The 24637-nt window shown below is 47.3% G+C and overlaps 1 protein-coding gene across 1 annotated transcript; it reads left to right on the forward strand.

Moving 5' to 3' along the window:
- Positions 1-11581: 11581 nt before the first annotated feature.
- On the forward strand, positions 11582-23689 carry YWHAH (tyrosine 3-monooxygenase/tryptophan 5-monooxygenase activation protein eta). The gene is made up of 2 exons (XM_046025586.1): positions 11582-11876; positions 22222-23689. Exons 1-2 carry the CDS (start codon positions 11790-11792, stop codon positions 22873-22875), a joined length of 741 nt encoding a protein of 246 aa, XP_045881542.1. The 5' UTR covers positions 11582-11789; the 3' UTR covers positions 22876-23689.
- The last annotated feature ends 948 nt before the right edge of the window (positions 23690-24637 follow it).

Consider the following 24637-nt stretch of genomic DNA (forward strand, 5'->3'; position numbering starts at 1 on the left):
AGAGGGGGCACAGGGGATGCAAAGGAAACAGGTAGCCGATCCATCCTCAGCTCACAGTTGGGTGCGGAACCCTCCTCTGTGGGTTACCCAGGGGTTTGGGAGGCTGGTAGGCTTCATCTTTTTATCTCATCTGTATTGTATCTGACAGTATCTTCCCTGGCCCTTCTCTTGCCCTAGGGCTCCTGTCTCCTGCAGAAGAAAAACCAAGCCTCTGTCAGTAACGAAGGTTAACTCATTTGCCCGGAATCATGCAAGCTGCGATCTAGAATTTGACCTCGTATTATACTGCTTAATTTAAAAGCTTTAAAGGTGTTTTTTGTTTGTTTTGTTTTGTTTTGCTAGAGAATCCAGGTTTGTCTCTTTTTAAATAGACTTTGTTTTTTAGAGCAGTTTTAAGTTCACAGCAAAACTGAACAGAAGGTACAGAGATTTCCCATAGTCCTTTCAGCTTTAATAGTTTTCTTCATCAGACAACTAATGCTTTCCAAAACATTCTTGCATCTGAATCATTATCTGATCCTCCAACCACCGTATGAGTTGGTAATTAGGGGATGAATGACCCATTTTATAGATGAGGACACCAGACAGAGCCCAGAGAGGGCAAGTGATTTATTCCATGTCACACAGCTTATTAGTGCCAGAGCTGGGCCTCCAACCCTGGCCTCCTGAATCCCTACCAGGACTCTACCTCTAAACCATTGCCTTATCCATACCGGGGGTGCTCTACGAAGGTTGGAGGACTGCCTCTGAGGGGTCCTCTCATAAGCCTTGTGAAGAGTGCTAAGTAGAATCCGGCATTCCAGTGTTTCCAATATGGACCAAGGGGTTCACACTGTAAACCGAGTCCCTGCCAGGCAGCTCCTAAATGTGGCTCCAATCTCCAGGAATGGTCGGAGTCTTACTCAAACCTCGCTCTCCACACTCTGCGCCCCCCACCCCAACCCCCAACAGCATATGGAGAGGTAAGGAAATACTCGCGAATTGAACCGTTGCTTGGCGCTGTCCTGCGCATGCGCAATCTCATCGACACCCCCAACCCCCAAGCACGACTTTAGACTTTCGGTTTCCTTGTGAGCCGTCTGTAGATGCAGAAGCTGGTGCTCAGCTCAGTTAGGTTAGGTGGCGCACCAAAGTCACAGTACCCAGCAGTGCAGCCAGAATTTCAACATGAGCCCACCCGGCTGGAGAGCTGCCGGGTTTGGACACTGGCGATGCGCTCTCCGCCCCCACAGAACGCAGCACGGTAGCTTGAAGAGACATCTGATAGCAGATTCTTTTGCTCTTGGCTGTGCAGTTTTCCCTCAAGTTGAGGCTATGGCCTTACCCAGTTTTTGGCACTGGAGAAAGCAGGCTCGGAGGATCTGCTTTGTGTTAGGGACTCGGAAATCCTTGGCCCCTGAGGAGTGACTCAGTGTCCCCGACACTGTCTGCCATTGCCTAGATCCTCAGCTTTGTGATCTTTCAGGAGAACATGGCCAGGCGGCTGGTGACTGGCAACAGAGGGAGAAAGCCAGTGATGTCCTTGGTCTGAATCTGAGCCCCTACTGAAAATGAACATTTTGGCAATTTCCTTTCATTCCTGCTCATCTTGGGTTCCCTGAAGCTCTTGCCCATGAGAGAAGCCCGGACACCTGGCCTTACCTTCCTGACCTCCTGGGGCATTGGTTTTGGAGGATGCAGCCAGGTGGGAGCACACACCTAAAACTCTGCCCCCCGAAGTGCCACACCAGCAAGGGGCAGGCACATGATTTCACCACCATTACCAACTGAGGGCATCTTCCTTGTGTCAGACCCCACACAGGTGCTAGGGAGATGGCAGGGAACAAACCATTATGGCCCCTGGCCTTATGGAAACTGCTGTCCCATGGAGGAGAAGAACAACAAGTCCATGAGTGGATATATCATGATTTCAGACGGTGACACATGCCCAGGACAGGATGAAACAGGATAATGGAGTAGAGAGCAACTGGTGGGGAGTGAGGATGATCAGGAAAGGACTCTCAGAGGAGGTGACCTCTGAGCAGGTACTTGAATGAAGAGGAGTATGTTATGGATGTCCACATTACAAACACAAACTGTGTGACAAACCCCCACACTTAGTGGCTTGTAACAACCATTTATTATTTCTCATGAGTCTGTCGTTGGCCTGGGTGGTTTCTCTGCCTGTTTCTCCTGCATGCAGCTGGAGGCACAGCTGGGCTGGAAGGTTCAAGAACGTCTCACTCAGCCTTCTAGCAGTTGGTATTGGCTGTTGGCTGGGGCACCTCAGCTCACTGTCACACAGCCTCTCATCCTGCAGTTGGCCTTACATGGTGATTGAGGGGCAGCATTCTAAGAGGGGGGAAGCAAAAGCTGCACTGTCTCTTTAGGCTTAGGCTCTGAACTCATAAAATGTCTCTTCTGCCACATTCTGTTGTCAAAGCAAGTCACAGGGCCAGCCTGGATTCAAGGGCTCGGGAAAGACACCACCTCTTGAAGGGGTGAGTGGCCAAGTATTTGTGGTCATCTTTAATCTCCTATCTTCCCAGAAGATCCAAGGGAAGATCTTTTGGGAAGAGTGCTTTGGGCAGAGGGAAGAGCAGGTGAAAAGGCCCTGAGGTAGGAGGGAGTCCAGAGACCTGAACCACAAACATTTTGTTCCACCACTCCTTTGCTGTTCTGTCAGGTGGGACGGATGCTTCCTTGTCTCCTTTATAGGCATAGAGGAACGCAGGAAGCTTTGCTTCAGGGAGGGGTTAGGATTTGGTTCCTGACCTCTGAGTAGGGGGAGAATCAGACACAGGAGCTTGGTTTGGTATCCTCCAAACTCACTGACATTTTTTGACCACCCTCTGGCAGGAAGGTACCGTGCTGGGCACTGCAGGTCACAGGAGAGTCTGAGGGGTGCTGCTTTTGCTGAGTTTATGGGATGAAAAGATTGCTTGCTACACTGGAGAATGACTGAACTGGCAGGATGGGGTCCTGAGGAGGCCTAGAAGAGGTTAGATTCCAACAGGGTCTTGGAGGGCATGTAGGATTTAGCTGAAGGAGGGAAACTCTTGGTAGCAGAGGTGCGAGGGCCTGTGGAATTTAGTAATCCAATGTAATAAATGTTTGATGAGCCTCTCCTCTGCACCATGTGAATGACACAGGCAGAGGACCTTCCCCAGGCACAGTGGGAACCCAGGGGAGGTACCATCTAGGCTTGGAGAGCCAAGAAGCCTTCTAGGAGAAAACAGCAAGGCTTCAGAAGCCTGAGGATGGGTCAGATGAAGACAGTGGGGCAGTGACAGGAGGGAGAGGTATGGAGAAGGTCCCAATGGAAAGGATAGCATCCATAAAGGCAGAGGAGAGGGAGAGCCTGAGATTCTCAAGAAAAGCCAACAAGCTGTGTCTGAAGTGGGAGTTCAGGTGCAAGAGAGGGAAAGGATGAGCTTGGGGCTACAATGGGCCTCATGGACCAGTGAAAGACTCTGACCTTTTTCCTGAAGGCTGCTTGTGTCAGATTGCCAGATTTAGCAAATGAAAATACAGGTTGTCCTGTTAACTTGGAATTTCAGATAAACAATGAAGAACTTTTAAAAAAGATTTTATGTATTTGAGAGAGAGAGAGATAGTGAGAGGGAGAGCACAAACAAGGTGGGGGGTGGAGAGGGAATGTGGGGATTGATCCCAGGACCCTGGGATCATGACTTGAACTGAAGGCAGATGCTTAACTGACTGAGCCACCCAGGCGCTCCAAACAATGAAGAATTTTTTAGTGTAATCATGTGAGGTGATATTTGGAACATTCGTATACTGAAAAATCATTTGTTCTTTATCTGAAATTCAGTTTTAACCAGGTCTCCTGTATTTTCTCTGGCAACCCTAAGTGTGGGACCACAGAAAAGTTTTAAGCAGGGTATGCCGTGGTTGGATTTACGCTTTGGGAAGCTCCCAGGATTTGCAGGGAAACACATGGGAGGGAGACCAGGAGGGGGTGGAGGATGAAGGTCCTGCTTTGTCTAGTACCCATCAGGGAATGGGGGCATATCCTCAACATCACTGGTGGGGAAGGCAGGCGGGGAAATGCAGACCAGGTCAGACCCCAGCTCTGCTGTGTGAGTCTCTGCTCCCTCCTGGGCCCTCGGCATCCTCGTCTGTCCGGTGAAGGGGTTAGGCCATCAGAAGAGAGGGTCCACAAGTGTCCCTCTCTTCTGGCCATGCTGGCCAGTGAATGTGTGAAGCATCTTCAGTTCTCCTCACTCCAGCCTCAGGTCCTGCACCTGGTTTGGGAGAAGTATTTACCGAGGTCCTAGTATGTGCTGAGAGTGGTCCTCTATCTAGATCACTTTTTTTATTTAATCCTCTCACATCAGCCCTTCAGGGAAGGTACCATGCCCATTTCATAGGTTGGAGAACGGAGGCTCGATGGTGCAGTTGCTCCCCGCTCACACAGCTGCACAGTGCAAAACTGGAGTGGAGTCTAGGTCCAGCTGGCGCCAGTGCTCACCCTCCCACTGTATCCAGGAAATCTCCCCGAGAGCCCCTAATCCCCTGTATGTTTACCACTTGGGCTCAGTCAGTAGTCTCCTTGTCCCCTTGCAGGCACACGCTGCCCTGGCTCTTTCTGAGTTAAGCCAGGAACTAAAATGGGCCAGTGTAATGCTCCTCTGCTGGGGGCTTTCCGGTTTATGCACCCCCTTTCCATTTGTGCCCTGCCTACAACCCCATGGAGACACGGGCACGACCCCCTCCAGCTCTTCTAGCCTGCAGCTCTGCCGCAGTGGAGTCCACATTTAATATTAACAGGACAGCTCTTGGTGCTGTGACATCAGTTACTGGGCTGCTGGGTGAGGGCTGTGGCTGCCTTTCCAAGGTGAAACAGTGACCGGAATTCAGCCGGCTCAAATGGCATCCCAGGGGGCAGACTGTCAGGACTCAGAAAAGATGCTGCTAATGTAAGGCTTGGCGGGAGTCCAAAAGTCTTCCTCCCCTCTCCCCAGCTCCTCAGGGTCTGGGTGGCATCCTGATGCTGACATGATGCCTTTAGTCATTTGGCAAGTATTGACTGAGCACCTGCTATATGCCAAGCACAGTGCTAGGCTCTAGGGCTACAGCTGTAAGTGTGACAAATTCCTTGCCTCTTGAAACTCCCCTGCTGGCTGGCGGAGGAAGGGAGAAAAAGTCTCAATGCAGAGGGCCAGAGCAGGTGCCCACCCCAGCCTGAGGTCTAGGGATCCTTCCAGGGGAGCCAGAAACCTGAAGGAGGAGCCCGACTTAGGCACAGAAAGGGGGGGAGGTAAGTGTTCCAGGCAGAGGGAACCGGATCAGAGCTCACATCCTGGTTCTAGCCCTTCCTAGAAGATAAATCTCCATTTATCTGCAGATTACCTTGCAGAGTTGCTATGAAGACTAAATGCAGCCATGGCTGCAGGGCTTGGGGCATTGCGAGAGCTCAGGGGTAGCTGTTAGGAAAACAGCCCTGTGCCTTCATGTAATCCCTTTGTCCTGCCGGGAATCCTTGGGGAGTAGGGAAACTGCTGCTCAGAGGGGCGACAGGCCTGGGGTTATATTGTGGATTAGACTGCAGGCTAAACATAGGACCCCGGGCTCTGACTTGGGCTTTTTGCCATTTGTCAGCCATTGGCAATGCAAGCAGTTGTCTCAGTTCAGGGAGATCACTCAGCAGTGATCCCAGTGAGTTCCTCAGCTGCATTTCCAATGTCCATCTTGGCCTTTGAGGTAAGACTGCCTTGTCTTAAGGATAAGCCCAGGTCTTGGCTTTGGGGGGGACCTGGCATAGACCTGTTTCTGCTGCTAACCTGCTGTGTGACTGTGTGGCTGTGAGTGAATTACTTTCCCTCTCTGAGCCTCAGTGCCCCATAGTTAATACTGACTCACTGCCTGGGTCTCTGATCCTTTCAACAGAGCTATGGCAAAGGAATTATGTTTAATTCCATATTAAAATTGAGGAACCAGTCTGAGACAGGCAAAGTGACATGCACGAGGCCACAGAGCAAGTAGAGGCTGGATTTGGAACCAGGCTCATCTGCTATCTCTGAGAGTGAGAAAGCCAACCTGAGTTGTCTCTAAGACCCTTACTATAAGTCTGTGATCCTGTGAGTTCCTGGATGCTCTCAGACCTTTAGGGCCCACTGATTTCATGGGGAGGGCATTTCATGCCGGGCTGATCCTCCAGCTGTCCCAGGAGGCAGCACCCACTCTCTCCCTTAGCACAACCTTATTCCTCCTGGCAGAAGCCCTGGGTGTCTAGCCTGAACAGCAAGCACTGTTGCAACAGGAAACAAGCTCAGAGAGGTGCAGCCCCTTGCCCAGGCTTCCCCAGCTACTGTGGAAGAGCCAGGGTTTGAGGAGGCTCTGAGTAACTGCCCCTTTCAACTGAGGAGCCCTCCTCTGCCTTTCAGCCTCCTCTGACCTGCAATCTCGCCTTCCTCCCCCTTGTTTCCTCCCTTAGCTTATCTCCCCCCACCCCGCCGCTGTCAATTAGTCAATTAGCTGTCAACCAGTTAGAAGTGCTGCGCCTCCTGAAAGCCCTTGCCACTCACAAAGAGGACTCTAGTGATGAATTTCTGCAGTGTGCGCGAGGTGTGATCAGATTCAATTCAGCACTCATGGAGAGGTACCTCCAGGAGTGGGGGCTCAGACGAGGAATGATTCCCCAGTGCTTACATTCTGCAAGGGAAATGACAACTTCCTTAGCAAGTGGGAAGCAGGTAGTGTAAGTGGCAAAGAGCATAAACTTGACAGAAAGACCTGGGTGTGCATCCTGACTGCCCCTAGCAGCTCCATGACTGTGGGTAAGTGAGCTTCACTTTCCCCACCCCCTCGCGTGGGTATAAGAGGAATCCCCACCTCATCATTGTCAGGAGGATTAAATGAGGTCCTATGTGAAGCTGCATAGCATCATGCTCGGTGCCTAACAGCTGTCCAGTACACATCAGCCTTACCAAAATAACTCTACGCACATGGTGGATACCAGAGTCCCTGGGGGAGTGGGCAGAGGGGACAGTGCTTCCTAATGGAGAATCTGAAAGGCTCTCTAGAAAAGGTGAGGTCTCAGCTGGGCATTAAAGGACTTCAAAGCAGAGGAAGAGATAGCAGGTTGGGAAAGGACATTCTAGTTGGGCAGAGTCTGGGAACGTGGTGAACATAGGATGCTCAGGTGACAAGCTTGGAAAGACGGCCCAGGACCACATGAAGAAAGGCCAGGAGGGAGGAGCTTATATCTTGTAAGCGGCAAAGTGTCCTACCTATGACGCCAGTGGCTCTGCCATGTGTCTGTGTCTCCCTCGTCTGCATAGGCCAGGCCCCTGGGGTCAGCCTTCTCCTATGGCTTTGGTCCTCCCACATCTCTTTGTTTCCTGAGTGGGGGCCAGCCTGCTGCTCTTGTCTGGAAGAAGACAGAAGGCTTCTGTTGCAATCTGCTCACCTCCTACTAACATACTAGGTAGGAAATTTTTTTTTTTTTTTTAAAGCACAGTTGCCTGGCAGGAAACTTTGGGGGAAACTCAGCGACCCTCTCGCACTTACTCCCCAGGGTGTGGTTTAAGCAGCAGTGGAGGACAAAAGGACACTGGGGACACAGCAAGTGGCAGAATGTGGGTGTGAGTGGGAGGCTGTGCATGACCTTTTTAGGTCTCATTTTTCTCATCCATATGAAGGGGAGAACCTCCTTCCACGAGTTCTAAGAATCTGGTGGGATAATAGAAGGGGGGAAAGTGTTGACCCTTGGCCAGCTGCTGCTGATGCTGTTGGTGGTAGTGTTATCATTGCTTCAGTAAGGATTGCTTGGGCAGCAGGAGGCCTGCATTTGGGGGGGAAAAACCCTAAAATCCTATCTGGGTGACACTAATCTGTGGGCAGGCAGCCTCTCCTGCTCAAAATGGTAACCATGCCAACAGTGTGAAAGCCATCTCTCTAGAATAATACCAGGTCTCCTCTGTAGTATGTCTCTTGGTGACCAGAATTCTCAGGGACCTCAGAGTGTCCCAGAGTACCCAAGGGGGTGGGGGGAAACAGGACATGCCTTTTCTGGGTCACCTATTCACTCGGCTCTGGTGGCAGGTTCTGGCATTGCTTTGGAAATCCAGTCCTGCAGGAGAAACAGTCGTTCCCCCTGGTTCAGAGTGGGGTACAGCAAGGAATTGTTCTTTCTACGGTCATGATGGCTGGTGCCTCCCATGATGTGCCGCCTCCATGCAGGTGAGGAACATCTGTGCTTTGGCCAGTCCCCAACCCAAAGAAATAGGTGTGGTTGGTCCTGTTTTAGGGACTTTCCCAAAGGGATTCAGCTGGTAACTGGCAGAGTAGAATTTGAAACTAAGTTCAGATCCTTCTTCCCCATCACACCACTCATGTGTCCTCAGGTAGTCAGGGTCAGGTTGCTATGTTCCCTGAGCGAGGTTCTGTACAGGATGGAAACGCACTGAGGTTTTGCTCTGAGCTCTAAGCAACATCTTGATCTGGTTCAGGGCCTCTCTCTGAAGTTGTTCAAAGAGAACAACTTTATTGATGGGACTTAGAGCCCTGGGGGTAGATGTCCCTCCCATCCAAGGTAGCTGTCCCGGTGCTTGAGTTGGCAGCCCTTTCCGAAGGGTAAAGATGGGTGCCGGTCAGAGAGTGTAGTTTCCAGGTAGGAAGGCTTGTTTGTACTGTTTACAATCTAAATGACTCTGGAGGGGAGTCACACCGTGAGCCCTTCTCAGCTAACACCAAAGGCAGTGTTGGACCATGAGGTTTGGGAGTCTGTTACCAGCTCTTGACTAGTCAAATCATGAAACATTTTTAAAAAATTTATTTTTTATTACGTTCAGTTAGCCAACATATAGTATATCATTAATTTCTGATGTAGTGTCAACAATTCATTAGTTGCATATAACACCCCAAATCATGGAACATTTTTGAGCCAGTTTCCCCATCATAAGATGGGAATGGACATTGTACTTACCTTGCAGGGGGAAATTTTGAGGGAAAAAAATATATCCATTTCTGCAAAGCTCCTTGCCCAGAGCTGGGAATATGGGATATGTTCCCTCAAGAGTGGGTGTGGATGGAGTCACCCAGGATAGGACAGAGCAAGAAAAGCAGAGGGCCTGGGGAAGAACCCCAGTATTTCAGGGTAGGCCAAGAAGACAAGCCCACACAGGAGACCAGAGAAGGGGAATAGCAAGCTAGGAGGGTGCAGTGTCATGAAATCTTAGAGGAGAGCCTGTCTAGGAAGGGAGAGCAGTTGTGCCCAGTGTAGTCAAGAGGGCCAGGAAGGTGAGAACTTTGAAATGACCTTGGACTGACAACAGGAGGCTACTTACTGGTGGCCACAGTGAGAGCTGTCTAGGTGAAGGACTAGGGGCAGACAGACCCAGAGTACACTGGACTGAGAAGTGGGTGGGAGGTGAGGAAGTAGAGATAATGAACTTTGGTAAGAAGGAAAGAAAAGCTTCATGGGAGAACCGAAGTGTCCCCCATTGACATTTATTAGAATTCAAATGCCCTGATCTACCTAATTTTCACTGTTTTGAAATCAGTCTAAGTCCCACATGATCAGAAAAGCTAGAAGGGTTCTAATCTCTCTAAGGGCTGGAAGGAACCATAAAAATCCCCCCCAGCGCTGGCCCTCCTCCCACCTCTCACTGGAACCCCATTTTCACAGAGGCGGGGTGGACAATTAATTATCATCTATCATGCTCTTTAAAGATATCCACCAGGGGAAAGATCAGCCTGGTTTGTTAACCTCAATTCCATTTGTAGTTAGCAAAGGTGACCCTTCAAAGCATGGTGAAAACTGCGGTGGGGGCCTCCTCTCAGACTCACAATGAAATCCTGTTTCACAGGTACTGAGGTCCTCATTTTAGCCTCAAAGCAGGGACAAAAAGGCCAAGAGACAGGAGAGCTGGTATGGAGACCTCAGCTCTGCTCACTCACTGTGCAAACTGGGACTAGCCTCTCCTCCTCCTCAGATCTCGGTTTCTCCTTATATGGGATAAAAGGTTGGATGACAGTGACTCCAACTGACCTGCCACCTTGGACATTTCCAGATTTCTATTCTACGGTGCATTTAACAGTACTTTGAGTCCAATTGTTAGATGGTAAAACTAAGGTCCAGTCCCTCTCTTCTCCCTTCAAATGCATCTTACTCTCCAGAGCAAGATTCCTGGCTTGAAAGGGGACTTCCACTCCTCTTCTGGTTCCCAGTTAAGGATAATGACTCAAATCTTCAAGTTAGCATTTAAAACACTCCATTATCTTGTTTTGCTCAACCTCATTTCCCCCTGCCAGGCCTTTCTTCTGTCTCTCAGATTTTGTTTCTGTCCTCACTGCTAAGTCTTTGTCTGTGCAGGACCCCACTCCCTAATACCTTTTCCCTGACTTTCATCTCCCTCAAAGTCCAGCTTACCTGCACTTGCATATTTAGATCTGGCTTATGAGACAAGAGAATATATCTTAATTATTCTGTAGCTACTCCTTCCCCCAGTGCTAAGCATGCAATAAAATTCTCAAAGAGCCTAAGGTCCTTCCTTCTCTGCTGCCCTTGGCATGCTGTACTCAAGTGGGGCTATGTTTCAGTCCTTGGGATTTTCCTAGTTCATCTGAGGCCCAGCTCAAGGCCTGGCATGAGGGACCCTCAGCATAGAATGCGACAGCTGGGATGGTCTTAGTGACCAGTCAGCCCATCCACCCCCCACCCCTTGCCACAGAAGGAAGTTCAGCTTGGGTTTGAATTCAGATCCTGGCTCTGCCACTTATGGGCTGTGTAACCTTGAGTAAGTCACTAATCTGGCTTTGAAAAATGGGGAGACCAGCTGTGCTCACCTGCGGGGTGGGTTGTGAGGATTAATTATGTTTATGCCTGTACATGCCTAGCGCTGGACTGGCTCCTAGTCCATTTGTTATGTTACTCATCCCAGTCAGGCCAACCTGTCCCTCCTCTCGTGGAAGACACAGTATGTCCAAAGTCCCTTGTCAGGGTGGGAGCACAGCTCTGCAGACCGGTGGGTGTGATGCGTGTTTGGGGGTGGAGGTGGGGTGCTGTCCCCAAAGTCCGGACCGATAATGCCCTGGCCAGTACGGATCTGAGCGCAGGGTGCGTCCTCAAGGAGCGCATGGGCCAGACTGGGGTCGAAGCTGGCAGCGAGGGCGGTCCCGGCCCGCCCCCCGGGGCACACGGCCTCCTGGTTTCTCCCAACAGAGGGCTATTTGATTTTTGGGTCCATCTGGAGCCAGACCTCCAACCTGGCCTCAGAGATGCGTTTCAAGGAGGAGCTGTGCCACTGAGCTACCTACGCAATCGCCATCACCGCGCCCGCTCCCGGGGATCCGCAATCCCCACCCCACTCTTCCTTCTCCCACCTCCACCTATGCGGCGGTAAAATGCAGCACTGACAGGGCGCCTGCGCAGTTCTCGGGCGGGGCAGCAGCGGCGGCGGCTGCGGCGGCAGCTATTTATAGTAGGTGACGTCACCTTGAAATAGACCGTTAGGGCCGGCCCGCCCTTCCCCCCTCCCACTCCGGCCGCTCCCTGCCGCCAGGCCCGGCTGCTCCCACTGCGCAGGCGTCCTCCATCCTCCCATCCCCCCGCGCGGCCGCCTCTCCTCCCTCCGCGGCGTCGGCGGCGCGAGCCACAGCGTGCGGGGCGAGCCAGCGAGAGGGCGGGAGCGGCGGCAGAGCCTGCAGTCTGCAGCCTTGGGCCGGCCGGCGAGCTAGTGCGCGTGCGCGGCGGCGGCCTCCGCGGCGACCAGGGAGCGGACGCAGGGCGAGCGAGCAGGCAGGAGAGCGGTGCGGGTGCGAGGCGAGGCCGAGCCACGAGCGACATGGGGGACCGAGAGCAGCTGCTGCAGCGGGCGCGGCTGGCCGAGCAGGCGGAGCGCTACGACGACATGGCCTCCGCCATGAAGGCGGTGAGCGCGCCGGGAGGCCCGGTTGGCCGGTTGGGGGTCCCGGCGTAGGGAAGGGATGGGCGGCCGGGCGGCATCTCCCTCCCGGCCCGGAGCGACCCCGCGACCTCGCTGGGCGCGGCCACCCGCCAGCAGCCCGCGCTTCCCGCGTCCGCCCCGCCATTTCCTGCGACCGGGCCCGGGTGGGGTCTCGGGGGAGGAATGCAGCCCCACGAGGATGGGTGGGCGACAGTGGCCTCTTTCAGGTGGGCGGGGGTTGTGGCATCCCAGCTCGGAGCCGTGGGTGGGCGGGAGGGGTGCCTGAGGAAACGTGAGAGAACCACATTCCTCGTTCTAGACCGTTCTGCCCAACGTGGGGGCTCACGTTTCTCTCTCCTTCCTCCATACCCCAACTTGTAATAAAGAATCATCTAGTGAGTGGCACCCTGTCTCTCCTGGTTCTCTTTGCCACACGACCTGAAGTCTGTTTTGATTCCGATCTGTTACGCTCTACTCGCCGGAATCGTTCTGGTTCCATCTTCCCACGCCCGGGTCTGGCTTTGTGTGCGAAGACCCCCCATCCTGCAGTCTAGACGAGGACGCGAGCTGGAGGGCGGAGGCGGCGGGTGTGGGGCCCCACTCCCAGGTCCGATGGAGGGAGCAAATGCTTGGACATTAAAATGAGACGTGACTTCTTGGCAAGACAGGGCTGTGTGCGTTTGCGTTCCTGAGATCTTTATAGATTGATTCTGCAGCTTGATTTCCGGTGAAGGACTCGTGCTTAGCCACACCCTAGCACATACCGTGGATTAGACACCACCTGCATATATGAGACTAAGAGTTCCTGTTATCCTCTTACTGCTCCTCTTACCTTTATTTTACCTTTTCTCTAAATGAACATTACTTCTCTACGTCAAGGTCACACAGTGGTAGAGCTACAGCTGACGGCCACCTACCTGCTCTGTTTAACCAGCGTACATCCTCCGGAGACCTGGGAGGATCCGCCCGGGCCCCACCTTAGACCTAAAGATTCTGCATTTCTGGGATCAGGACTCAGAAATCTGCACCCTAACCATCCTTCATGGCACTTTTTAGGGGGCTGAAGCCTGACAGTTACTGTCCCGAATCATGGCTCGTTTGTCCTTTTGCTGGCCTTGTGAGATTTCTTATAAATCCACAAATTGAGAGGCTCCCTAAAATTTCAGAATATGTGAAAAGCTGCGTTTAAGGCTTTTGATATTAATATCAAATGAAATACGTTGCTGAGGTCAGTATTGAGGATCTTCCAGCTAAGAAAGACACTTCAAGAGATATCTTTCCAGTGGTGTCCTTGTTAAATATTGCACTAGGTGTGTTTGGAAACCAGCACTACTACTCATTTGTTGATAAATTGGTGATCCTGATTTGAGCCCTGGCATGTTGTCACGGTTTAGATAGTCTAAACCAGGGACAATTTAGGTCTGGGATATAAAGCTTTGTAATTCAGGGGGCCCTCTTTAAGGACACAAATGTGAAATGTATTAATTTTGCAAATTTTACAGAATATACTGTGAATACATTTCCTCTGAAGGGGTTCTGAGCTTTATTTTCTTTGGGATAAGAGCCATTTCTTTTCACACAGCAAGTCACACTTGAGTGAACGTCCTCTCCCCAGTAATGGAGTGGTACTGAGAGGCTGAGGCCTCTCCAGACATTTTGGTGAGGCCTTCGTTCACCCTGTGAGTGGGGCTTGAAGAAAGATGAGTTGAGGTTAAGAGAAAATGACTAGAAACCACATTCTGGAGCTCTAGGGAACCTGAGGCAACTTGAAATGAGAAGTTAGGAAGGGATTCAGAGATGTAACCAGAATGAAATTCAGGTTGGGGAGAGAACAAAATTGGCATTCTGGTGTTCATAAGCAGGCTTGAGTAATGCTATCCTGTATCTAGAAACTTGTGTTCACATATTTTTTTTTCCCCGAGGTCAAAAGGTAGCATTTTGCAAACTAATGAACCCTCCTGTGTGTTTGGAATCTGTAATATCTCTCTGAAATGATTGATGGGTTGGATAAGCCATCCAGTATTGAAAAATCAATCCAAGCGCCAATTATGTCATCTGAGAATTGTGATAAAATGATTCCCTCATTGTAACTCCTTTTAAAAAGTCAAGTTTTTTTGTCATCTAAATTAATGGAATATATTCATTGGAAAGGACGTGGCAGGGTTCAGTGGAAGACAGTTTATGTTTACTTACTAGGTTGCTATTTGTACATTAAATTTTTTTTTTTTGTACATTAAATATTTTTAAAAAAAGATTTTATTTATTTATTTGACAGAGATCACAAGTGGCAGAGAGTCAGGCGGGGGTGGGGGAATCGGAAAGCAGGCCCCCTGCTGAGCAGAGAGCCCGCTGTGATGCAGGGCTTCATCTCAGGACCCTGAGATCATGACCTGAGCTGAAGGCAGCGGCTTAATCCATTGAGCCACCCAGGCATCCCTGTACATTAAATTCTTGTTACTGGGAAGACTTAGTCCCCATTTTGTTAATATTGTAGGCTTAACATAGAGCTTTTGGAAAGAGGGAATTCTGGTAACTTGAGTTATCTGGTAATCTGGGTTTGTGTGGGTTTTCTTCAGGGTGGTGGAAGGGCAGGTAAGTAGACTGCTCTAGGGTAGACTTAGCACACCTGAGTGAGATGTTCTGATGTCACCATGATGTTACCCTTGGACCTAACATCTCTGGGCTTCGAATCCTTTGAAGTGTAAAACTAGAAGTGCAGGTGTTGCTATCAAGTCATTTTTCAGTCTTTATTCTTCTAACTTGTTTTCTATTTTCTTTATAATTCAAATGGTCACCTAATAATGGCCTGCCTGTAATCATTGATGTTCCTTATGCTACCAGCGTCACCTGGAGGATGGTGTTGGTAAGCTTTAAGAAAAACCATGCATTTTGGAAACAATAGTTGTGCCTCAACTCATTTGAGAACTGCAGTTCCCTACATCACCCCATAATTTGAAGAGGCAAGAAATGCTTCTGAAGTGAACTAAAGGAGTGTCTTCACGATCTCCTCATCTCATACCTAGCAACTTGAAGAGGAGAAACAGTGGGAAGAGAGGCATTGCGAAAGATTCTAAGAACCCAGTTCCTTTCTCGTCTGGTCTTGGAATGACCTTAATCAAATTATAACCTCTGAAAAATGGGTATCATACCATCTTATGAGAAAAGTGAAATAAACCAAAATAAACCTATAAAGGGGGATAAAAATGTGCATTAGACTTAGTGATTTAAGGAAAGAGGGCAAATAACCAGATTTCTGGTGAATACTCATGGGTGGACATAATTCATTCATGTCTCTTAATTGCCTTAAGTCATCTATTTTATATTAAAACAGATTGTAAATGTGAATTTATTAAACATCAAAAATTATTTGGGATAGCATGGTGTGTTTTAACATTGATAACAGTTGATTACAAAATTGACAAAGGACAGAGAAATATATCTGAAGGACTTGAAGAATAGCTGTAGAAATGTTGAGTGCAAGAAATAAAGCTTCAGGATGTGAGGGCGATCTGGCTGCGACATCTGTCACCCCATTGATCGCCAGGGTTGATTCGGCTGATCTGGCTGGCTAGGCGGGTGTCCCCTTCCTCCCTCACCGCTCCATGTGCGTCCCTCCCGAAGCTGCGCGCTCGGTCGAAGAGGACGACCTTCCCCGATAGAGGAGAGGACCGTTCTTCGGTCAAGGGTATACGAGTAGCTGCGCTCCCCTGCTAGAACCTCCAAACAAGCTCTCAAGAAATAAAGCTTCAGCTTAAAGAAACAGTTTGAGAGGAAGAGGCACTTGGCCCAACCAGTGGCAAAAGGCTCTTATTCCAACAGCTGTGAGATTATGGGAAGTGGGGAAATGAGCAGGTGGTATATAAAAGGAGAGCTCGACTGAGTCGCTCAGGGTAAGACATAACCCGTGTTGCAGATATTAAAACTAAGTCTGATTTTGAGGTGTACCAAAATTGTGGTTAGTGTGAAATCTTAAAGCCACATCAGTGCTCTAGTTTGAAATATGTATAAACTAGAGAGCACGATTTCCCACTGAGTGGTAATTTGTAACGTAAGTATTGCTTTGCCATACATTGGCTGAGGAAGGAAAGAAGGTTCTGGGTTCTTGGAGTAGCTTGAATTAAAAGGATTTCAGATGGTGAATAGTTCACAGAGCTTTGAGATTTCATACTAGTGGTAGAATGCAGTGTCACACTTCCAGAAATGGTTTGGAAGGAGATACCGCAAATACGTTTTCTATGTTACAATTCATCAGGTTTATGGAACTTATATTTTACTTATTAGGTATTCAGTAAATGGTAGCTGTTACTCCCATGTGTACAGTCTCATTTAATTTTCACAACAACTTTGGATGAACTGACTATGGATAGTTAACTTCATTTTACACATGAGGTTTAAAGAGGTTAAATTTTTTTTTTTTTTAAGATTTTATCGATTTATTTGACAGAGAGACAGTGAGAGAGGGAGCACAAATCAGGGGAGTGGGAGAGGGAGAAGCAGGCTTCCCGCTGAGCAGGGAGCCCAATGCAGGCTCAAGCCCAGGGCCCTGGGATCATGACCTGAGCCGAAGGCAGACACCCAACCATTGAGCCACCCAGGTTCCCCTAAGAGGTTGATTTTTTTGAGATCAAGTTATAAAGCCAAAATTTGAACTCTTAAATTTAGAACTCTCACTTTAGCCACTGTATAATAATGGCCCATGAGGCTAGATTATATATACACACACACACACACACACATATAATTATATAAAATTATAAATTTTATATATATATTAAGATTTTATTTATTTATTAGAGAGTGCGTGAGAGAGCATGAGTGGGAGGAGGGGTGGGGAGAGGGAGAAGTAGACTCCCTGCGGGGCTTGATCCCAGGACCCTGGGATCATGAAAGGGATAAGATTTCTAGTATACATTCTGTTATATTAGTCATTATTGGTGACTAACTTGCAGGCCCTTTACACAAGTGGGCTTAGTGAAGAAGTAATTTCACGTATCAGATGTAAATCATTTTTGCCAAGTTTGATTAAAAACAATCTACCATGTATGGTTCTTAGCTATAGCAGGGGAGTGTAAAACGCAGACTCACACATTTGGATTTTGCTTGTTCTGAAGACCAGGAGTTTTTTTTTAGCTTAAGATGCAAAGTTTTAATTGAATTTGAATTCCTGCTATGAATTAGGAAGTGCAAAACTATGTTAAATTATACTCCTATTTTAGGAAATTGTTTCATGTCCTTGGCACCAGTTGTTTCTCCATATTTTTTTTTTTTTTTTAATATATCTTAGCTGATATAACTAACATTTCATTGTCTGGGTTATTGGTAAAATTCCTCCTAGTGTCCAGGTTGAGGCTGCCTGTCCACTGCCCCACCATTTGGGTGCTCTTCCCACTCCTTGCAGTGGCTTTCCATATTGTGGGTGGTGGCCATTGCCTGTGATCAGAACCCGGCATAGCTTCTGAAGCTTTCAGTGCTGGTACCTCCAGGGACAGTAGCATGTAGTAATGCCATTCAGATGGATTGGATTTAATCCTTGCCAGTCCTACAGAAGTGCTCAGTTATGTTAAGAGTAAGAAAAGGCAGTCTCTCCATGATACAAAGGTGGCTCTTTGACTAATGTTAGACTTTGAGCGGATATTAACTACCTGAACTTACCAAGCTAAGCTTGAAGTTTACCTTCCCTTTGGCTTTCTAGAACTGCAGCCTTGTCCTTCTGAGGACAGGGAGTGATCTATCCAGGCCTGGGCAAGTGGTGACAGATGGGTGGTTTGTCAGCTTGGGACTAGGCAAAATCTTCACTTGGAGGGGAGAAATTGCCAAAAAAGCTCTCATTCCCCGACTGACCATCATCCCCCCCCCCCCCCCCCCCCGCTTAATACATACTGGACTCTGCCAACGAATCTTAAAGATTTTATGATGTGGTCATGTTTACCCCATTGTTCATGAGAATTGTTTTCTCCGGTTGCCAACTCTTAATATCAAATGCAAGCTTGTTAGTAGCTAGTGGGTGTGGGTAACTATAAAAGATGGGACGGTAGTGGGTGTGTGTTGCCCTGAAGGATGGAAGTGGCCTTTAGGAGAAGTAACATTTACCTTGACTTTGGCAATGTGGCCTGACAGTTTGTTGGGAGGGGGCATTTTTGGTTTGCTCAGTGTTACTTTTGAGGTTGGATGTTTCCCAGATTAAGAACTTTTAAGTTTTCCCAAATAGTCCCTGTGCTATTTTTGGCATTGGGTCTATTTTTAACCACAAACACATAGTTTATTGCTTGGCGAGTTAGTGGGAGGAGGCCCTTAGGGATTTTTGAGTAAAGGAATGGTGTCATAGGAAGATAAATGAGTTAGTGGCCTCTCAGGTTACTTGTAACTTTTAGTACTGCTGTGTAGTCCTAGAGCGGAGGAAATGGGGTGAAGTGATTTCCCCCCACCCCTCCACCCCCTACCCCCCACCCCAGTTGGGAGTTGGTGCAGTCAAACGTGGTGGTATGATAAGGACCTCAGTCAGGACACTAGTTGAATGTCTGGCCTGGAGCCCAGTCCTTAAGGGAGGTGGAGAGATGGGCCTTTATAAATGGGAACGGTCCGCCAACTCCAGGTTTTCAGAAAGAGTGCACATTGGATTAGGTGGGGGGGTGGCGAACAAGAAGGCAGAGAGGCTGTGAACAGAGGTGAGGAGTCCGTCAGAGGTGGTGGTGCCTCATGAAGATGTCGTGTCTAGAATGGCTGCCCTGAGGGTAGCCGATGTGTGGCAGAAATGAGGCTGTTGTTGAAACTGGCTGGAGTAGAGACCACGTTGAGAACCACTGGGCAGGTCTCTGTATCCCGGAAATTCTGTGTCTAGTCTTTGCTTCACGTTCCCAGTTAGAAACCATTTGGAAACTTCTAATGGTAATGCTACAGTAAATCGTCTCCCTAGACTATGCATGCGGAGGACCATCCCACTCCTTAGTACGTGCCGGGTTGGGACTAGTAGTTAGGTTTTCCTTTTTCTTGTACTACATTGCCTCCCAATGTCTACTTCTCTTGATGTGTGACCAGATTTTCCTGCCTCCAGTAGTTTGGAATTTGAAATATTGGGAACTGGTGCTAACAAATCAAGACTGGCTATAAATTTTGTTTGTTTTAGTAGCCTGTCTGATTTCACTTTGGTCTATACTTTTCCAATCTGGGGAAAGCTCCGTTTCCTTTAGTTATCCAGTCAAGTGATAAAATGATCTTCCTTCCATAAGTTTCCCTTTCTTAACTGAGTTGTAACCCAGGAGTCTTAAAAATACTATATTTAAATGTATCCAGTTATTTCCTAGTTAGGCCCTGGCTGGGGTTCTAAGAACAATGCTCGCTTAGCTGTTAGTCACACTCAGCTGATGCTGATAGTGATTCATTCAGACTGGCAGGAAACCAGATAGTTACATAAACACTAATACTCCTAGTAAATGATTTTTCTTGGGGAGGTGTCATTATAAATATTGCCCAGCAGACTTTTTGGGCAGTTTATTCCTGGTGGAGAAGGGCTGCATGAATTCCTGAAACCTACAGATACAACCAAATTTCATTTACACCAATATCAACCTCCTGTCTTTCCACACCTTTTGTTATTGCTCAGGAAAAACAGAATCCTAGAATATTAGAGCTGAAGAGGTCCTTGGAAATAATTTAGACCAGTGCTCCTTGTTTTGCTTTTGATCCCCAGACAAGGTCACAGAGCTAGCTCAGGCTAGACTCCGTATTTCTTACAGGCTTTTTGTGTTGTTTGTTTGTTTTTTAGTTATGATAGTTATTTTTATTTTGTATTATATTGTATTTTAGTTATGATAATGTCTATTGTACATTATGATAATGTCTATTGTACAAACACCCTGGGTAATAAGGGTGTTCTGTATTCACATATGCATGGAATTTTAAAGATACACTCTTTTTTTTTTGACATACTTTGGTGTGTCTTTGTGAGTCTAGCAAGCAGCTTTATTAGCCACAGGATGAAATCTTATTGACTCCTTATGGATATCCTTTGCATTTTAATGTCAAGTGATTTACTGCAGGATCTAAGGAGCTCTGTGATTCTGTGCTTGCCTCATGTTTTACTGAATATTGTCCTGGAAAAGTGAGTCATTTGAGAGGATTCAACAATCTGAGATTTGCCAGAGCATTCAAGATGGAATTTTGATTTATAAGGGTTGCTTCCTTCAAAGACCAAATTCACAAATATCTATAAAGTCTCTTTATATTTCCAATAAACAAATATGAGTATGTGTTTGAAGGAACTCACTGGAGGAGGAAACAAGTGGGGTTATAGGTCTTCACCTGGATTTGAAGGGAGCATGGATTTGGGGTTAGTAGAGAGATTCCCTGCTACTGGGGCAAATCATGGAGAAAAGTGTGGAGACTACTCAATCTCTGTGTGAGGAGGAATGAGGAACCTGGTTTGCAGGCAGCCCTCCTATGGGATGGGCAGAAGCAGCCAGTAGCCAAAGATCACACTGAAGAAGAAAGTGGGATTGGGTTGATTGAGTAGGCAGAGGTGGAGAGACAATCCTAGGCTAGGGATTTGTAGCAAAGGAGTAGGGGTGCTGGGGACAGAGAAATGGGGGAATTGTTGGTATTTTTATTGGGGAGGAGATTGCTAGTAGATAATGAAGAATTTAGCACAAGTTTTCTAATTTAACACATGATTGTATTTGTTGCTTATGTTCTTGAGTTAATTTTTTTGATCTTTTTTAGAGTTTCTGATTCTCCACTGCTCAGTCTTTTCAATCCATGTTAAAGCACGTCTGTTTTAATATGTTGTTAATAACTTTCTCCATCGAACCTGGCCTTTACCCCTTCCCCTCAGTTGTAGGAATTTCTGTCCTTACAGTTTAAGTAATATTTTTCTCTGTTGAGTGTTTTATGGTTTCCTAAATGTTTTTTTTTTTCTTGAAAATTAAAGACTTTTACCAGTCAGCCATACAATTAAGGAATTCCCCTACTTTATAAAGATAGAGGCCAATTTAGAAAATTAGTGGCTTTGCTGGGACCCAGACCCAGGTTTTTCTGATTCCAAGTCTGTGTTAGTCCCCTTGGGCTACCAAACAAAGTCCCACAAGTTGGGTAGCTTAAAACAGCAAATTATATTATTGCATTTGGGAGGGTTAGAGGTCCAAGATCGAGGTGTCAGCAGGGCTGTGCTCCTTCTGAAGGCTCTAGGGAAAAAATCCTTCTTTGCCTCTGCCTTAGCTTCTGGTGGCTCTTGGTAATCCTTGGTGTTCCTTGGCTGGTAGACCCATCACTCCACTCTCAGCCTCCATCATCACATGGCATTCTCCCTGTGTTTGTGTGTCTCCAAATCTCTCCAAATCTCCCACTCCTTATAAGGGCACCAGTCACTGGATTTAGGATCCACCCTAATACAGGATGACTTCATCTTGACTTGATTACATCTGTAGAGGTCCGGTTTCCCAATAAGGTCACATCACAGGTCCTGAGGTTAGGACTTCATTATAACTTTGGGTGACACAATTAAACAACACAGCCAAGTCCAGCACCCTTTTTACTAACTACATAGCTGGCTCACTTGTAGTTGGCATCATGAACTACCTAAAGTTATAGTTTAGGAGATTTAACATTGCTCCTTAAAGTAATTGGTGCTTCCATCTTTGATGCCCAGTCAGTCAGGTAGGTCAAAGTAGAGCTTACTGCTGAGTAAGAGGTAAACTTTGAGAACTGGAGAGTTCCAACGTGCCCCCAGCCTCCGCTTTTAGGAGAGGCTGGTGGCATGTACCTGTTCCTAATGTATCCATTTGGATTGGGGGAGGTCTCAGTGTATGCTGGGATTTTCTTGTGTAACCACTCAGGGCAAAACTGTGGCCACTTGACCTGTGTTTGATCTCATCTGTGAATCTCTTATCTATTAATATATATTTGAGGGAGGTGTGATTGGTTCTTTCTAGAATATAAAGTTGGAAGTAGACTCTGGAATGTACTTCCAGTCTCAAGTCTTTGAACATTTGTCGACAATACCTTTTGGAGAATAGCTGAACCTCAGGGCTTTTTCATCCACCACTATGTATCAATCTTTAGATGATTATATTTATCCCCGTACCTCTACCAAGATGAAGGCAACATCTTAAAAGGCCCGAATTAAGAATTTCTGAATCCCTTATCACTGAATATTTTGTTTCAAGTATTTATTTTTTCTTTTTAGACTACAGTTGACCTTCAGACAGGATCCATGTCTGTTTTTTCTCCAGCTTGTCCATGCTGGCTTGAGAAGGGTTGTTGATTAGGTTCAAAGGCAGATTTCTTTCTAAGAGTTTTGGATTTGGATCTCAGTGTTTATCTTTTGGGGATTTTGCAGGTGACAGAGCTCAATGAACCTCTTTCCAATGAAGATCGAAATCTCCTCTCTGTGGCCTACAAGAACGTGGTTGGTGCCAGGCGATCTTCCTGGAGGGTCATCAGCAGCATTGAGCAGAAAACCATGGCTGATGGAAATGAAAAGAAGTTGGAGAAAGTTAAAGCTTACCGGGAGAAGATTGAGAAGGAGCTGGAAACAGTGTGCAATGATGTCCTGGCTTTGCTTGACAAGTTCCTTATCAAGAACTGCAATGATTTCCAGTATGAGAGCAAGGTATTTTACCTGAAAATGAAAGGTGATTACTACCGCTACTTGGCAGAGGTAGCTTCCGGGGAGAAGAAAAACAGTGTGGTCGAAGCTTCTGAGGCTGCCTACAAGGAAGCATTTGAAATCAGCAAAGAGCACATGCAGCCAACGCACCCCATCCGGCTGGGTCTGGCCCTCAACTTCTCTGTGTTCTACTATGAGATCCAGAATGCACCCGAGCAGGCCTGCCTCTTAGCCAAACAAGCCTTCGATGATGCCATAGCTGAGCTGGACACACTAAACGAGGATTCCTATAAGGACTCCACGCTTATCATGCAGTTGCTGCGAGACAACCTCACCCTCTGGACGAGCGACCAGCAGGATGAAGAAGCAGGAGAAGGCAACTGAAGAGTCTTCGGGGCCCTGGGCCTTCCCTTCACCCACCACCCCCCATCATCACTTGATTCTTCCTTGCCACAATCACTAAATATCTAGTGCTAAACCTATCTGTATTGGCAGCACAGCTACTCAGATCTGCTCTCCTGCCCCTTGGGAAGCAGTTTCAGATAAATCTTCATGGGCATTGCTGGATTGATGGTTGCGTTAAGCCCATAGGGGCTCCCTTTTCGAATTGTGCAGACAGGGGCGTTTTGAATGAGGCATTCTACTATGCCTGTTGATCTATGTGAAATACAAGCAAAAGTAATGGGGAAGTTTAGAAAGAAGAATTAGCCAACGCAGGCTACGATTGATATTTAAATGATCCATTTAAAACAAGCCGATAGTGTTTTGTTAAGCAGTATACATCTTGTGCATGCAAAAAATGAATTCACCCCTCCCACCTCTTTCTTCAGCTAATGGAAAACTGTTAAGGGAAGCTGATTACAAAGAGACCACTCCTCCTTTCCATCAGCTTTATAATAAACTGTTTAACGTGAAGTTTCAGTAGCCTTGTTTTGCCTCTTTAAATTATGTGCACAGACCTTCTTTTTAAATGCAATGCATCTAAAGTTTTGATACCTGTAACTTTTTTTTTTTTTTGGTTGCGATTGTTTAAGAATCATGGATTTATTTTTTGTAACTCTTTGGCTATTGTCCTTGTGTATCCTGACAGCACCATGTGTGTCAGCCCACATCAATCAAGATGGGTGATATGAAATGCCAGACTTCTAAATTAAATGTTTTGGAATTCAGTGGGTAAATAAATGCTGCTTTGGGGATATTAATGTCTATGTGTGTGGTTTTCAGCTCCCCCCCGCACCCCCCCCTTGCGAAGGAGCTCTCTAACAGATTACCATCCCCCCCACACCCCAAAGGCGCTCTCTGACAGATTACCATTTTGAATCCTGGTTTTAGTCTCTCAAACACAAGCATTTTTGGCATAGTAAGTTTTCTTGCTCTCGGATTCCATTACAATTTTGCAGTATACACATTAGACTCGTGAATTTTCATTTGTTTTCTGTGACCCTAGTCCACAAAGCCTCTCTGATCCACTCTTCCCGATAACTGGTGCTGGTATGGGAGCTGAGCAGATGAAGTGCTCCAGTCTTCCTCAGTATATAGCGCCTGACCAGTGAAAGGTCAAGCCTTTGTTTAACTTGAGAGGGTGTAGCTTGACCCACCCTGCTGGAATATTGGTTGATACTTAACACTCAAGGTAGATAACTGAGCTTGTACACGTCCTTGTTTTCTTCCTATCCTTTCTGTATTAGAGACAATAAAACATCCCTGAAATAATCTTTAGTGATTATTACTAAGAAAACTTTGAGTATTCTTTAAAACAAAAGCCTCCACCTACCTTTAAAAAAGGGAAAGGCCCGACACCTTAAGCTTTCTCCTGCCTGCCTTCACCCCAAGGCTTCTCTTGAGGCTTAGTGTTCCCATCTACACTTCATTCTCTGGTGATAAGGCCTAGAGCCCCTCACAGTTTTTATCACGTGCAGCTTGGTGCCCAGGAACCAAACGTGCTTGTTAAGTGAGTTGGTTTAGTTACACGAAGGTCTTAAAATCCCTTAATCTTGACTAAAGCTTGGCACTAGACTGCTGGGAATGACAGTGGTCTCTGTCCCTGAATTTAACGTGGTGGAGCACAGAAGTTTAAGCTCAGAAGTTTAACCTGTTAACTCATTCTGAAGTAGAGGTCTGACCCATGTGCTCCTAAAATACTCCT

Source organism: Meles meles, chromosome 12 (genome assembly GCF_922984935.1).
Source record: "Meles meles chromosome 12, mMelMel3.1 paternal haplotype, whole genome shotgun sequence".
In the NCBI taxonomy this organism is placed as follows: Eukaryota; Metazoa; Chordata; class Mammalia; order Carnivora; family Mustelidae; genus Meles; species Meles meles.

What these genes read in the sequence shown, in the direction of transcription:
- YWHAH (XM_046025586.1), top strand. Translation starts at nt 11,790, where the DNA reads ATGGGGGACCGAGAGCAGCTGCTGCAGCGGGCGCGGCTGGCCGAGCAG. An exon ending in TGGCCTCCGCCATGAAGGCG is followed by an intron (nt 11,877 to 22,221) that starts GTGAGCGCGCCG and finishes GGGATTTTGCAG; the next exon opens with GTGACAGAGCTCAATGAACC.